The 17584-nt window shown below is 38.3% G+C and overlaps 1 protein-coding gene across 1 annotated transcript in view; it reads left to right on the top strand.

The window, feature by feature from the left end:
- The window catches only part of LOC109102042 (transcription factor COE1-A), a 123396-nt gene that overhangs the window by 7500 nt on the left and 98312 nt on the right, over window positions 1-17584 (top strand). Inside the window, 2 exon segments of the mRNA XM_042770196.1 lie at window positions 4036-4109; window positions 8154-8222. Coding sequence (XP_042626130.1) covers window positions 4036-4109; window positions 8154-8222 — 143 coding nt within the window.

Raw genomic sequence — 17584 nt, 5'->3', positions numbered from 1 at the left:
ACACACACTGCACTGACACGCTCGCGTGATGGTAACAAAGAGGGAAATGTGTTTTCATGTATTTACAGTGCATTGTTTACATGCCTCAGATGAGGCTGTCAGTTCAAGGCGGGCACTGGCGGCTCTCAAACGAGATTTGAGGAGCAGTTTGTGCAATATAAAATATGCATTAAAAGCAGCATCAGGGCCTAATGAAAGCTTAACACACGCCTCGGTACACCGTGCCCTGCATGTTTCATGCACTCCGTGGCCTTCCTTAAGGAGAGCTTTGTTCAGAAAAGTGCTGGGCTGGGACTGGTTGGTAACTCTGAGCTGTAGCTTGCCTGTTGCTGTGTGTGTGTTTTCTAGAGTTAAGCTTCAGCAGATTCCTAAATAAATTTGCACGAGAGAGAGGGAGGTCTCAGCCATTCTTTCTGCTTGTGTGTGTATTTTTCCTGTTAATTACAGAATAGGGTGTGTTTACATGCCAGGAATACTTCCCCAAAGTATAAGACATGCAACAAAGTGACACAAATCTCCTATATTAGATATTTCCTGTAATCAGTAGCTGTTTGGAGACTCTGATGATGTCAGATAGCGCGTGAATTGACGCTCTGTGCCAGGCCACGTAAAGGCTTAATGCTACTCATTTGCAAATATTTACACACACAAGCTTTGAGGGCCTAAAGATCCTAGTGATTAAATCTACTCATCTACATTGGAAATAATCTATATGTAGCAAAGAAAAAGCACTCAAAGCTACTATATACCACAATCTTAAAGAGATTTTTGTTGCAACTTGGTGATGAAAAGTGAGGATATTTGTTATTATTATTATTATTATTATTATTATTTTGCTTTTAATTAAACCAAAGTCCCGCATAGGTAAAACACAGTACTACCACACAACAATGAAATAGAAATGTTTTTCTGAATGAATTTGAACTGATTTGATATGGTTTCACTAAATCTGAGCATAACTGAACCAAACCCACCTGAGACAAGACTGATCATAGTCAAAGACAAGGTGTTTTAAATATTTTTTTTATTATTATTATTATTATAGCAGAATTTTTTACTGTCTAAAAAAAAGAAATAATATTTTATTATAATTATAAAGGCGTATTTTTAACTGTCTGAAAAACAATACTGAATATAAAAAATAATGAATGAATATAACATTGTTTATAAAATTAATACTTATATTATTGTTTTATATTATTATCTTACTGAATTATCTTGTAAAAATTTACTTTGCTTTTAGCATTTTATTAAAATACTTAATTTATATTGTAAATAGTACACTATATATTTTCTTCTGCATAGAATTAGTGTTGTTAGATTTACAAACCTGAAGAAAAAAAACAATAACTTTATTTTCAATACATATAACTCCACAGCAGATTTACTTTTTACAGTCCTAAAATAGATTTGTGTTATAGGTTAAACCCCACTGGTTTAAGAGACCAAAGTTCAGTCTTACATAATCAACATGCTGCATTTTGCCTTTGCATGACAGATGTGACGTCAGGGGCTACAGAAAAAACCCACCCGATGACGTTTCATGTTGCGTTAGCTCGAATCCAAAGGAGGATGCACAACCATTGTTGTGTTTTGCCTCTGAGGAGAAATTGACAAACTGTTTTCAGACTTTTTCCAGGCACTTATATACTGTTCTCGGCATGGAGTTATTCCGAGTCTGTTTGCAGGGGCTTTGTGTGATAAATAGCCGGTCTTATATATGAAATGAATGTGTGGTGGTGTAGAGGACGTCTTTGTGTGGCCTGAACTGCTCTCTCTGCCTCCCGCTTCCTCTCAGAAAGCCTGCGGGGTTGAGGCTCTAGGCTCAGACAGTGATGCATGCTTGTGCGCTTTTAGAGGACCTTGACCCTCATTTCCACAATGTGAAACCTAACAAACAAATGTCCCCGATCACCTATGTCCTCTAGTCACAGCAATGACAGAAAAAAAAATATGAATAAACTTTGTTCTTTTTTTTCTGGATCTGATGCTTTACTTTTAAAACTTGTTTTCAAACAAGTGTTTCATGTAATTGAAAAAGCATTGTGCACTTGTGAGGAAAACAGTTTCTCGTTAGAACCATCAGCTGTTTTTCTGTGTCTTCAGTTGCCATGGGTGGCATGTATATGTGTGTTCAGAGAGAAAGAGAGAGTGATTCATGGCAAACGGGTTTAAGTGTGTGTGTGTGGGACAGAGAGCAGCCTGTTAATAGGCTGCAGTGTGTGTATGTTTTGAGTAGAGTCACTGATTCACGGCTGTGGGGGACATCTTGTGTGGAATTGGAGGATGGAAACAAAGCTGAGGTTTTTGGATGAAGTGTTAGCTGGGCCAGATGGCTCGCTATGCTTCAGTCTGGCAGCCCAACTGCTTGCTGCATACATAAACACACACATGCTAATGCACAAATACATGCGTGATTGCATACACATGCATGCAAGTCTCACAGATGCAGGCTTATGGCAGCTCACGCACATACATCTTTCCTAGAGGGCTATTTCACACTAGCTGGAGTACAAACACTTCTGTAGAGGGACCTGTAATTAAGCAGTTTATTGCGGTTTGTCCTGTCCTGTGCAATAATGTTTTGTATTGCGGTATTATTAGCCAATCTGTGAGCCCTGGATGTCTGTGGAGGGTGGTCACTGTGGCAAGGGTGGTGCACTATGACATAATAGGACAGTAATCTGCACAGTCCAACAAACACTACACACATAGTTCTTTCGTTTCTCTACGTCTGCTTTTAATTAAACCAACGAGCAACACATGATAGCGCTGAATGTTGCAAAGAGCATAGAATGCAGGATTGTACAAAATTCAGAAATTAAGAATTGGCATCTATCTATCTATCTATCTATCTATCTGAAAAACTATCTATCTATCTATCTATCTTGAAAAACTTTGCCTTTTTAGATAAAAATGGCAGTTACATGATTGTTCTTACATTCAATTTGAATCGCAATTCAGTCACAAACAATTCCATTGTGAATTGTGGGCAGCTCTGATACAATTGACATCTAGCGTTAGTAGTTTTTGTCAAATCGGAAATAAATATATAAATAAGTAAAGATACTTTGTCAAATCTGAAGTAAAGATAAAATTAGTTGTCAGTTACCAGTGACAATGATGTATTAGATTGGATCTTAAAGTAATAATTCACACAAACATAGAAACTTTTGTCATCATTTACTCACATTTACGTTGTTCCAAACCTGTATGACTTTTTCCTCTGCGGAACATAAATAAAGATGTTAGACAGAATGATCACTCTGCTCTTTCCCATATACAGTAGGTTCAAAAAGTACCATGAAATAGATAATTTAAATAAAGTTTTTGTGAAGAACACACAGAAGAAGTCCTTATTCATTTATTTCCAGATATGCATATTCAGACTTTGCTTGTCGCCATGTTTGATGTCAATGACACCAAACACCATTGGTTCTCACATAACTGAACATGATGCGCCAAGTTTAAGCTCTTATAGAGGTGGTAAGGGATCGTTTTCCATTGCAGCAGGTAAGTGGGCATTAAATTGCCCACTTTGAGCCTGGCTCAGTCAGAGACGGCCCACCCCACACAAGGAGGCTCTGTACAAGCATTCCCACGGTGCACAGGGCAGTTTTGATTGATTGATTAGCTAAAACGAAAAGACATCTGTGAAATTCAGAGCCCAATGTGTGGAGAGAGAAACATGGGACCAAATGAACAGAACATTCTGATAACAGAAATTAAAACCAACTTTATTATACCCATGCTGCATGAGATCCTTTAACGGCAGTCCTCTGCCAGATGGAAGAAGTGTCACATTAACCACCTTTAAGTGCTGCAGTGTGTGTATGGCGTGATGTAATGTCATAATGTTTTTGTTTCAGTGAAACGATGCAAACAGACATTCGATTCTTTTCGTGATAGGATTTACACACCCTGAGAGTTACTCATGGAAATTTGTGCATGCTCAGAGCGTTTACACCGCAAGGAGAAAATGTTGTTTGTCAATTTTTCTCTAACCACATTTTTCCACCTTCTCTTGTTCATCAGGCAATTATGTATGAAGGGCAAGACAAAAACCCAGAGATGTGCCGGGTCCTGTTGACGCACGAGATCATGTGCAGGTGAGAAACACACACTGTACGCCACACTCCTTCCTTCACTATTACACAATCAAGCTCTTGAACCTTCCCTACCCAGCTCTGCCTGCTGACTGTGAAAGCTTTACTTTGGCATCGTTTTGGTCCTGGCAAGACTGCAGACCTCTGGATCCAGAGTTAGTGTGACAGGACTGAGCTTTCTGCTCACACACACACACAGCTGTGTGTAAGACCTGTTGTAAAATTAGACGTAAAGGGGAGGATAGATTAACATTATTATAAATTTGGCTGAGGTCAGATCATTATACTTTAATTTATCATACACGTCCGTCAGACCTGGTATAAACAGTTTACTTTTATTTAAGAGTGATGCAGTACATTTATATCAAGGCTCGAGTTTAGACTTATGATGCACTATTACACAAGACACTCCCAGATCATTTTTCACCAGTCCAAATGGGATCCTGATAAACTTACGCCAGCCTGTTTCCTATCAGAGTTAGAAGTGTTCTTTTCCCAGACTCTGCCTCAGCCCTAGAAATCAAAGCTTGGCTTTGTCCAAAAAAGATGCCAGGCAGCATTTCTATTTTTGGAGGCTGATGTTACAGTGATTGGTGGTTCTTATTTTATTTCTTGATGAAATAAATACAGAGACAAACATTTTTTTACATTTTGAGGAAAGTGTAGCCTTGAAGGTTTACAGAGATGGATGGATGATGTACTTGATGTTTAAAGTAATAGTTTACCCAAACATGAAAACAACATGAACAACTCATGTTGTTTTAAACTTGTATTACTTACTTTACTCTGCTGAACATAAATAAAGAGGTTAGACACAATTGATTAAGCTGCTCTTTCCCATACAGATCCGAAAAGTACCATAAAAGTAGATAAATAATAGCCTTTTTGTTAGGAACACATAAATATTAGAGCCATTATTCATTCATTTGCAGATATGCATATTTAACTTCCTTTTAAATTCACATTATTGAATTGAAAGGGAGCCAATTCTGAATTTTGCTCATCCCTGTTTGTAGTGACAGCATAAGCAATGGAGTTTTCATGAGAAGAAAAATGAACAAAGATGGACCTTAAGTTCAGAGCAACCCTTGTCTCTCTCCCTTCCTGAATCTCTATCCAGGTCATCCTCTTCCTGCTCTGCAAGAAAAAGAGAGAGCGAGAGAAAGCCATGCACCTTTAATTAAAATCAAAAGATAAATTCCTTGCACTTAAAACTGGGTTGTGGAGATGAGTCCTCATCTATATTTGGTTGAAGTGGAGAGCATTTGAACAGTTTTCTACTAAAAATATACCACTCATGCTGGTTAATTAGGACAAGGAAAAAATCATTACTCAATAAGAATCCTCTTGTTATTCCACAGTTAATGAATGCAGCTTGCTTTGAGTTTTGACAATGAAATATGTGCAGAAGAGCCAAGGCTCTCTCCTCTTTCTCTTTCAATCTTTCGCTCTCCCTCACTAACTTTCTTCCCACGCACACAGATGCACACATGCACACACACCCTTCTATTAACGCAGATCAAAATAGTCACTGATTTAAAGATTTGTATTGACAAATACTTAGTACCATATGTGTCTACAAAGGCTCACCATGTCAGCCTTGACCTGCCACTGAAGGATAACACAGATCACGTCAGAAGCACATATCCCTACTGCTGCAGAAAGGTACCCTTAAGGTCCCACGTTTCATAGCAAAGAGCTTTCCAAAAGCAGGCAAAAAGGAAAAGCATGTATTTCAAATGAGTAAAACAACCCATTCTCGTCTCTGTCTTCCTCCTTTTTCTCTTCTTCATCTGTATATGGTGTTTTGATGCAGAGTCTGTGCTGAGAGAAAGGCACAATTACCAGTCTGCAATTAGACTGCTCTCCATTAATCAGGGCTGTTAATTGCTGTACGCCTTGCCATTAGCCATATGGTGCCGCATGGGCCTGCAAGCATGAGACAGAGATGCATTTTCCCAAACAACTCGCTCAGAGGCAAGGCTAGAAACAATCGCTCAAATGCAACTCTGGGCTCTTTATTATGGAGTTCCACATCCTCATACGCACGGATTGATGAGGTTTGGTTGGGTTTGTGTGGTGCAGATGAAACTTCACAAACTTGGCCAGATTATTAAAGGCTGGGAGGTCACAGTTGGAGAAATGCTGCTTTGTTTGGTTTTGGGGGCTATTTTAGAGCTGCTGTCTGTAAAGGAGCTGGGCTAAGGGCAGTTCAGCTTTAATGGCATCAGTGCGGGCCACATCCTGGTAATTACGTGCGGCAATTTGGATTTAATTTCTTCAAACGCAGCAGAAGGAAACACTTGAGATTAAAGATTACGGTTTCCCTGCAGGTCCACTGGGATGGAGCAGAACGAGCCAGAATGGGTGAAAAAAATGAAGCCAGAGCATGCATGGAGTCATTAGTATAGAGTTGATGGGGGGCTTGGAGGTTCACGGGTGGTGGGTGACCGTGTTGTGGTACCCCATGGGTTCTGACTGACTATTGGGTTATCGGAGTGTCAAATCCATCTGTGCCCACCCCTCGCTCCAGAAAGCTTTGCTCCTGTGTGACCCACTTTCTGAGAGAACATTGCTAAAGACTTGACTGCTCTCAGAGGAGTGAGAGAAAATGAGAGCAGAGAAAGACAGGAAGGTAAAAAATACGACAGCAAGAATATACTGAGACAGAAGCCCGACCACACTGTGTCCAAACTAACGAGGACGCTTAGTGTGAATGAGGGGTCAAGCTCAATCCATGTTATCAAGCTGATCAGGTCTAAAGGAGCCCACTCACACACAGATCTATTCTTCTACTATCACATGACGCCTCCCAGCCCTATACTCTCTATCAATTGAGCCCCTCTGCCATCTGTGCTGGGAAACATGAAACCCGCTGCCCCTACCTGCTGTTTACCGCCAACCTCTATCCACCCAAGACATCATGTATACACCTCCTTTCCATCCCTCCTGTCTTCTTCAAACTTGCTCATGCTCTAGTATCCATCTTGCTCCCCTCTGCTGTCCAATGCAGAGTAACCTGGAGATATGAGATTAAATTTAAAGCAAGATTTTGGAGTAAAATTAGTGCATATTTAATCTGGCAAAAAACAACCATTCAGATGTGAGAGGGCTGTTTGACTAACATGTTACATCATCATCAAACTTTGCTTGATTTTATTTAATATTTAGGGGCTGATAATAGGTTGCGCATCAAAACCATTAGAATTTTTCTGTTTTCATTAACTAAATATAACAAAAATTTCAGTTAGAAAAAAGTATAAGTATATATAAAGTTCATAAATATAAAACTTTTAAATAATAATAAAAATAAACATTTTATATATATCTATATCTATGTATATAATAACACACATATACACAAAATATTGTATTTAAAAATAGAAATATATTGGATATATAATACTTGTTATTTATATATATATATATATATATATATATATATATATATATATATATAGTATAGTGATTTTGATTTTTTTTTTTTGTATTTTATAGTTTTCGTTTATAATTAAAAATTATTTATTTATAGAAGTAAGGGTTACATTATAAATTGTTTAAATTAAAACAATTTCTTTTGGAAACACATTTGCAGCGCTTAAAAACACACACAAAGGCACCTTTCCCCCTTCTGTTTGACCTAAAATCCTTCCAGAATGTACAGTATGCTAAAATAGTCCCCTTTAAGTGCCCTCTTTACTTTTACCTCTCCTTCTGTATTCTTTCCTTTCCTGCTCTCTGCCCTCGTCTTCTCTCTCCATCACTTGATAATGCCCTGTTATCAGCCACACTTCTAATCCTTCAGTAACCATCCCTGAGCCGGGCAGTCTGTTAGCGGTAATTACTAATACACAGGCCGAGAGGCAGCATATTGTATGCTGTGTGTACAGCAGGAGTGAATGTCTGCCTTGGAGGAACCAAAGAAAGACTGCTTTATAATTGCTACCTCTTCCTTCTCCACTCTGACAGCTTACTGACACTATGTGCAGTAACACCCAGGTTTCAAACTGCTCTCTTCCTCTCTTTCTCTCCCTCCATCTCTATTAGCCGTTGCTGTGACAAGAAAAGTTGTGGCAATCGTAACGAGACGCCCTCCGACCCGGTCATCATCGACAGGTAAGAGCTGGATATCAGATGTTTGTGCGTTTCAACATATTTGATCATCACATGCCTTGCTAGACAGGAAGTCCAGTGCAAGTGTTGAAAGTGGCGTGATTGAAATGTAGTGAGTTATGAAGGAGAACAGTATATCATACCTTTCAAAAGTATGGGGTCAGTAAGATTTTTGATTTTTAAGAAATTAATACTTTTGATTAGCAAGAATGAACTCAGGTGATCACAGATGCCAGAAAAGACATTAATAATGCTAATTATTTATATAAATATAAATATATTCATATTCATAGTAAATGATGTTCTTTTAAACTTCCTATGTATTAAAGGGATATTCCACCCCCAAAATATTTTTTTTGTCATTAATCACCTACCCCCATGTCGTTCCAAACCCGTAAAAGCTCCGTTCATCTTCGGAACACAATTTAAGATATTTTGGATGAAAAACCGGGAGGCCTGTAACTGTCCCATAGACTGCCAAGTAAAGACGAACGGAGCTTTTACAGGTAAGAAAATTTTATTTTGGGGTGGAGTATCCCTTTAAAGAATCATGAAAAAAGTATCATGGTTTTCTGTAAAATATAAAGCAGTACAGTTGTTTTCAACATAATAGAAATATTTAACTGAATCAGCATATTAGAATGATTTTCATGTGACACTGAAGACCAGAGTAATGACAGCTGAAAATTCAGCTTTGCCATCACAGAAATAAATTTAATTTTAAAATCAATTAAAATAGAAAACAGCTATTTTAAACTTTAATCATATTTCACAATAATACTGTGTATTTTTAATGAAAAAAATAAAAATAAAATAAAAAAATGACTGACCCCAAACTTTGGATTTGTAGTGCACAAACAAATAACAGAGTGTACTTCTTTTCCTATACAACCTGTTTTAATTCATATCAAGTAAAATAAGAGCCTCTGTTTAATGCAGTGTTAGCAATATCTACATAGATAATGCACTAAATAAATTCAAATCACTTGTCAAACAAATTAAAATGACAAGTGTTGCTCTATAACGGCTTTGTGAACACTCTGTGGCTGCTCTGTATCACTATATACGCTCTATTGCTCAGTATAAAATGTTACAAATCAAAGGCAGCAGTTCAAAGAATTCACCAATAGTGAGAAAAACAAGCATAAAAAGCCTTCCTGGGACCAAAAGCCATTTGTTTGCAGAAGAGTAATTGTTTAGTTATTGGGCTAGGCTGTTTTGAGGCCCTGTCGGGGTTGTTGAGTATGTAGTGTGCTCTGAAGTGTGCATATATGAATAATCAGCAGTGAAGATGTGCAAGACTTCTGGAGGCAGCAGCAGCCTGTGCAGCGAACCGCGTCTCCTACTGTTTTTGTTTAAAAGATCATACAACCATGTCACATTATTATTGAGGGTGAGACTATTACATTTCTTACTCAATCGTGCCGAAGTGCGAGCAAACTAAGCATGGATTTCTGCAGATTAAAGTGTGTTTAAGTGTCAAAGGTGTTTGCTCATCTGTGTGTTAATAAGTCAGTGGCCTGTGCTATCAGATGAACACAGCTGTAGGTTCACCGTGACTTTGCCAGCAATAGTGTAGTGTGTGTGTGTAACAGAGTAAGGGAGGCTTCTACCTGGCTGCTGTGTCTGTGCAGCTGGCCCATTTCTGCTCCACTGGGCTAGAACGCTTCACAGCTTTTAAAGACAGCTGCAGCCCCTCAATTCCACGTGGCATCACCTCCACCCTATGCATACACTCACACAAACACACTGCCCATCACTTACTCTTATTGACTGTTTCCCTACGTAAAGTTTGTCTGAAATGCTTCCTTAGATCCTCCTGTTGCAGCACTGCGGTAGCTGTTTGTGGTCTGAATGGTTGTATGTCGGGTCTGGCTGAAGTCATGCAGCTGCTGCGCTCGAGGTCACCGCAGACTCATTTAGACTCAGGTGTGAGGGCATCGCTAATTGCCTGCGAATAAAAAAAAATTAGTAAACAGTTTCCTATTAGTCACGTGTCTCTCCAAGCCGGGAAAATAGGTCATTTGAAACAAGATGGGGGAAATATGGAAGAGTTTACTGGAACTCTCAATATTTTCTTGGCTGCATTCACATTCTGGGGTTCCCAACAAACAAGGCGCAAGATGGAACAGAATCAATTACGGCAAGCACAGACGAGTGTGCGCTCCCAAATTCATCAAAAATATGATTTTGAATGTCTTCCTTCCCTTGAAGTTATTTAGCTGAATAAAAAAGAGCTCATTACTGTAGTCTTGTTTCAAAGAGCTGATTAGGTTTTACAGCAGTAATTAGCAAGGCTAGCTCTAATTCCTCTGGAAGAGTAATGAAAGTGATTTCCTAATTAGGTTCCTCTCATAAGACGGCACAACAGGCCACTTCAGCGAAACCAGGAGAATGTCAGGGAAATAAAGCCAACTAACAATGCCTTATTAGATTGTAAAAAGAACAAATCTTACTTGCAGCAGCGCGAGACGTGCGCTCACGGGACCAAGTTCGAGTTCTTGGACTCATTGGGAAGCTTTTGAAAATCTGATTGGGGTAAATTGAATCACTCACGTGAAATTAAAACTGGCCCGCTTGCTAGCTTTCTTCTCAAAGGGTGTGTTTAGTTTACATTGGATGGCTGTATATAATCTCATTTCATGTGTAAATGTATGTGTGTTATGTCGTGATTGACTCCTCGTATCTTCTCCTTTTCTTCTCCCTCTTTTACATTCTGAGCTCTGTTAATGCCCCAGTAAGATTATTTCAAATACTTTAATAATGCTCTCATTGACACGGACACAAAAGGCCAGTGACATCTAATAGCAGCCCTTTTCACTGCCTCCTGTTTCATCTCTTTCACATCCCTTAGAAGCTCTCTCTCTCTTATTCTCTCTCTCGATTTCTTTCTCTCTTATCATTGTGTGTGTTAGGAGTAATTGAAGCTCAATAAGCTGTACAGTAATGGAGAAAGGTGTCGTTCTATCTCCCTGGGAACATTGCAGTTGATGCCTTCATCACCATGGATACTCTTAAACACTGATAGTGATTTCAGAGTGCAGAAAGTTCAGAGTTCCCGTGCTAACCGTGGGAGTTCTGTGGCTTTGTGCTTGGTCGTGAGCCCTGACCCCACTGGAAGGCTTTATTTGTGATGTAATCTTCAACATCAGGATATCCACTTCACATGAAGAAATAACACAGCAAAGGATGGAAAACACCACGGAAAGGGTTGGTGTGCCCTTTCTCTGAATGTTTAAATGGAGGTCTTTTGCTCGCAACTATACTGCTGGCTAGATTTGACCTTCTAGAAGAAGTCCTTCAGCTCTAATGAAAGCAGAACAGGAAGTAATGTTTCACAGGGTGCTTTCACAGAACCATTTTTGCTCCTGCTCTGCTCACACAGGATGTGCTATTTTATAAAAAAAAAAAATAGAACATATTTTTAAAAGTTAAAGTGATATAACGTCTTACAAACACAGTGCTGATGGTTTTAGATGCTAAAAAACATCCATTTAACGCTTGTTTACATAATTAAAAATGGCCCAGATAGACGCAGTAACGAGTTCTGTGTGAACAGCCCCTTATGGTGCATTATGGAATGCTGCCAATTTATTTGTCATCTGCAGTTTGTTTAAAAAAAAAAGATTATATACACTACTGTTCAGAAAGTTTTGGGGTTGTAACATTTTTTAATGTATGAAAAATGTTTCTTATGCTCACCAAAGCTGCCTTTATTTGATCAAAACTACAGTAAAGCCTAAAAACCACAGGGAATGTATATAAATTATAAAATTATATAAATTAATTATTATTAGCATTTAAAATATCTGGTTTATATTTGAATATATTTTAAATTGTAATTTATATCTGTGATAGCAAAGCTGAATTTTCAGAAGCTATTATTATTATTATTATTATTATTATTTTTTTTTTTTTATTTTTTTTTTTATGAATAGAAAATTAAAAAGAACAACATTTATTTGAAAAAGACATCTTTTGTAATGTTACAAATGCCTATACTGTCACTTTTGATCAATTTAATGCACTCTTGCGGTATTAATTATTAATTTCTTTCATTAAAAAAATAATCTGCTGAGCTATAAAGGAGCAATATTTGAGCAATAAAACTGCACCTCAAGACTGGATAGTTGGGAAAGAGACAGTGACAGTGAGCAGCATTATATTCTTGCAGTATGTTTGCATTAGTGGATTAGGGGGCTCTATTTCACAGAGCTGTTCTCTGAATCAGCGGCCAGAGAGTGATCCTCACAGGCTGGGGCTCCCTTGTTAACATAATCCTGTCCGGTCTGTAGACCTATTGTGTGGCAATTAAGACTGAGAGACTGTGGAGAGCTCAGCGTGAGCATCTATGTATGTGAGCCATGACAGTAATAGAGTGAAAGAAAGTATTTGCAGTAAACATGTTTCTGCCTTCTCTCCGAAAATGAACTGGTGAGTCTTTCACTCTAAAAGAGATACACAGGAAGTGCGAGTGTAGGAAAATTTGTGCGTTGGCCTTTAAAAAGTGTGCGTGACTCTTCAGGCTGGGCTGTCACAGCTGCTGAAAGGTGATGTGCTCTATGCAGTGACAATGTCTCTTCCTGGAGAGAGAGAGAGAGAGTGTGTGTGTGTGTGTGTGTGTGTGTGTGTGTGTGTGTGTGTGTGTGTGTGTGCTGTGTGTGTTGTGTGTGCAGGTGTCGTGTTTGTGTGTAGGTGTGTGTGGCCTACTTAAGCCCAAACAGTGCAGGAATAATAAAAGGCCAAGCTCTGCTGTTCCGAGTTAATACAGGGTTAAAGATATGCAGCTCACTGTCAACAATCCCATCATCTGCCTGGATGATTCCCAAAGAAGAGCATGCAGTCCTCTCCACTCGCCCGTGCCTATGTATGTGGCCCTGTGTGTGCTATCCTTTCCTGACAACTTTACCATTCTGTCTTTACTCCCTCTCTATACAGAGCGCCCACTTTGCTTCTCTGTAGCTCTCTCTAAATCTCACTCTCTCTCTCTCTCTCTCTCTCTCTCTCTCTCTCTCTCTCACACACACACACACACACACACACACACACACACACATTTATCCAGGTATCTAAATGGGAATGTCACATTGATATCTACTGTTCTTAAATTAAGCTTATTAATTACATTTATATTATTTAAACAAAGTAATTAAAACTCCAATTTGTTGCTGTAAAACTGTGGTAAGTTGGTCTTAGTTACCGCTGTCATCAAAATAAGACAAAAAAAAAATTACAATTACGATAAGTTTGGAGTTACTAAAATTTTCAAATGTTTTTCTCTTTACTCACTGAGGCTGCATTATTTGAAAAAATAAAGTTTTATTTAATTAAATTAAAAACAGAAATATTGTAAATATTTTTAAAATTTAAAATTGTTTCATATTTTAATAAATTAATATTTTTGTGATGGCTGAAATTTCAGCAGCCATTACTGTAGTCACATGATCCTTCAAAAATTATCCTAACATGCTGATTTAGTGCTCAGCTCGCAAAACATTTCTTGTTATTATCAATGTTGATTTCAGTTAAAAAGTTCAAAAGAACAGCATTTAAAAATATTTGTATAGATTAAAAGTGTTTTTACCATCACTTTTGATCGATTTAATGTGTCCTTGCTGAATAAAAGTATTAATTTAATTTAAGAAAAAATTCCTTCTGGCATCACACATTTTAAAATTGTTGTATATTTTGTGTATTTTTTCCAGCTGATGGATTGGAGCTCTTTAACACATGGGATGGAAATTCTGGATATTTTGCATAAATGACATTTTTACAATGATGGATAATTTAGTCCAGGAATTCATAGGACAGAAACACATGCAAACACACAGCTATTCTTTCTGCTTTACTCCATGCTCTTCTATCTCTCTGCTTGTCCAGCCTGTTTTTCTTGCACAGGGCATAAGGTTGTGATCTCTGGAAAGGCTGATCACCTCTTCAGGCTAGTGCTGGAAACCCTGGCAGTCAGAGTCTCCTCCTCTGCTCTCACAGATAAGAGCCACGGATCAGACAGATCACTGATCCACTTCACATGCTTTAGACAGAGATCTGACCCACAAGATGACTGATTAGCCACTCAAAGCTACTGACAACACTTATTGAGACAGAGTGGTGTAAGAGTAAATCAAAGAGAAAAAATGTTATTTCACTCCAAGAAAAATAACCAAACTGTCTAATTTTCTTACACTACTGGTGACAGAAATTAGACTGGTGTTGTTTTAAGAAGCTTGTGTGCGGGTGAGACCATGTTTGTGTGTGCTCATATGGAGGGTATTGTTGATGTATGCCATTTCCTCACGAGTGTGTGTGTGTGTTGATTGAGGAATGTCAGACAGGAAGTGCTCCTCCCGGGGGAAGGTGATGTCACTGCAGCTTCAGGGCGGCTTCCTGTCTAGTTCTGCAGCAACAGATGCACTCTGCTTTCCCAGTCACTCACTTTTTTAGCTGCAAGCTCACTTATACAACTTATTAACGTTAAACCTGATGTTTTCTCAGACTATTCTAAGCAGCCTCAGATTTCTCTGTAAAGGACATGCTGGGAAAATATCCTGTCTCTGCCTCTCTCCACTGGATGCGCTCATGCAGGGACATTGGGATAATCCTATTAGTTCTGTCAACACACACACACACACACACACACACACACACACACACACAACCACACACACACACACACACACACACACAAACACACACACACACACACACACAGACACACACAAAACTCTGTATAGCTATCTTTGTGAGGCCATACATGACATAATGCAATCTCTAGCTCCTTACCCTAAACCTACCCATCAGAACTAAGTGCCTCACCCAAACCCTCACCCTAAACCTACCCTTTACCCAATTATAACCTGACCCCTAAAACCAAGTCTTTACCCTCAAACAGGCCTTTAAAGGGGTCTCAGAAAGTGAGGACTGGTCAAAATGCCGTGATTTTACAAGATTGTCCTCACTCCGATGGTCTAAATCTCAAACTGGCCCTCACAAAGATAGCTGCACAAGTGCACACACACACACACACACACACACACACACACACACACACACACACACACACACACACACACAAACATACTCGAACAAATGATCAGCCAAGGCCTTAAATGAAAAATAAATAATAAACAAATAAATACTTTAAAGTATGTGAACAACATCTCTAAATATTTATTTGCTCTTGCAATGCCTTACTAAAGACAAATTATTTTCTTTATAATTTTTTTTTTGTTGTTGTTGTCTTTTTGATAACTCTAAATAGTTTAATAACTGAATTACAGTAATTTTATTTTTGTTTCCCTTGGAAAATTGTTCTTGATCTTTTCCTAAAAAAAGATGGAAAATGTCAAAATTAAGAACATGATTTTTTTTTTTGCATGAAACACATTCTATATTGATTTCTCTCTTCCATATGGTGAGGCCGATGAAGATTTCATAGATCTATATTTAGCATTGTGTAGTGGGGAGTGTGTATTTGTGTGCGCGATTCACAGAGGGAACCCCCATGTCTGAAGTCCATTGTTGTGGTTTGTTGTGTTTGGGATGCACTTCCTGTGGTGAGAGGTCAGCAGCACGCAGCCTCGGCTGGCTGCTGAATAATTCATGCCATTGACTTTGTGTCAGCTTTCACAGGCGTGCCCAGGGATGTTTTATTCATTTATCTCATTTAGGGGCCCTGACTGCACCTGTTCCACCATTAAGCACCCCACTTATTTGCATTAGATGCTAATTTAGTTTACCGGCAGGCCTGGGTTCCCCTATTTTCATTAAATTTTCTTAGAAACAAATATAATACTTTACACAGTACATAGATTTTTATATGCACCATTAATATATGTCATGTGAGTCTTAAAAATAAGAATAAAAGAGAGAAAAGAAGAGATTTTGTAACTGTTATGCACTCGTTGTTCACTAATTATAGTTTATTGTAAAAAAAAAAGTGCCCCCATTACTGAAACTCATAACACTGGAAGTGTGTGAACACGAGTATGTGTGTGTGTTTAGAAGGTGTCAGAGGGAACAGACTTGCCCTGGAGCAAGTTAAGCACAGATGTGCCTTTTTATACCCCTTCTTTTAGCTCCCACCCTATTCCCTTACTCCACATGAAGATCACCTTTCTGTTTAAACACACACACACACACACACACACACACACACACATTGTCATTTCCCCTATCATCCATCTGTCTCTCTCTTTTTCTCTTTGTTCTATTTTTATCACCACAATCATGTCATCTTCAGCATGTACTTTGCTATATATTCTCATTCAGTTCAAGTAAAGACCATGGAAAGTATTGTTAAATCAGTGTGAAATGGCATTCGCAACCCATTTCACTTCCACACTGTGATACAAATGAAGAACGGGATATTATTTCCATTTTATTATTTTATTTTATTTATTATATTTTTTTTCTGTTTTATTACAGAATTATAGGAATTTGAGATTGTTTGGCTGTTGGTTAACATTATTTAAAGTCATGATGATTTTTTTTCATACATCCAAGTAATGGGTTATCGAAAACAACAAAAATGTAGGACAGGGATCGATCATAATAAGACTATAAAAGTGCATTAAGAACTTAAATAGGTTCCATTTTTAAGACCTAATCACTTGTTTAAGCGCACCTCCTGTGTTGCTACCTTGAGGGTGAGATTTTAGACCTCTCAGAGCAAGTGTATTCAATGGAGGACTTTGTATGTCTGTCCAGATCAGTCTTAGTTTGTGTGAACGTGTGTGTTTCATTAGTATCATGCAGAATACCAAGTCTTTTCAGTGGGTGACACTGCTCAAATATGTTTTTTACCACTGAACGTGCTTTTTGCAGCTGGACCCGAGTGTGTTGGTTGTGTGTGTATGTGTGTGTTCCTTACACTGCGCCTGCCTGGAAACTAATCTTGTTTGTACTGTCTGAGACTGACTACATTACGCCTTATGTCTACTCCTCTAATTGCTAGACCCTACACCAGCCCTGCCCAATAAAAATATCTATCTGAACTCTAAGCCATGCCCTGTCAATTCAATCTACATTGGTAACCATTTAAAGGAGCTGTTCACTTGAGAAAGAAAGTTCTGTCATTACTGTACACGCCCTCGTGCAAGTCACTATGACTTTCTTACTTCTGAAGAACTCAATAGAGGATGTTCAGTGTCCTGGCAATCTCAGAACTAATGATTTTGAGCACCCTAAAAGTATCTTGATGGTCCATATGACTCACACACTATATTTCAAGTCTGCTGAAGCCATACAATAGCTTGCGTGGGAAACAGAGAACATTTTTAATAAATCACATCATAACTTTATTCTTATGCTTAAACCCTCAAATTTGTGGAGCATGTGAGAGAGAGATTATATATAATTAATAT

This window comes from Cyprinus carpio, chromosome A14 (genome assembly GCF_018340385.1).
Source record: "Cyprinus carpio isolate SPL01 chromosome A14, ASM1834038v1, whole genome shotgun sequence".
Taxonomy (NCBI): Eukaryota; Metazoa; Chordata; class Actinopteri; order Cypriniformes; family Cyprinidae; genus Cyprinus; species Cyprinus carpio.
Note: the sequence above shows the minus strand (reverse complement) of the source record. Positions and strands in the feature narration are given on the sequence as shown.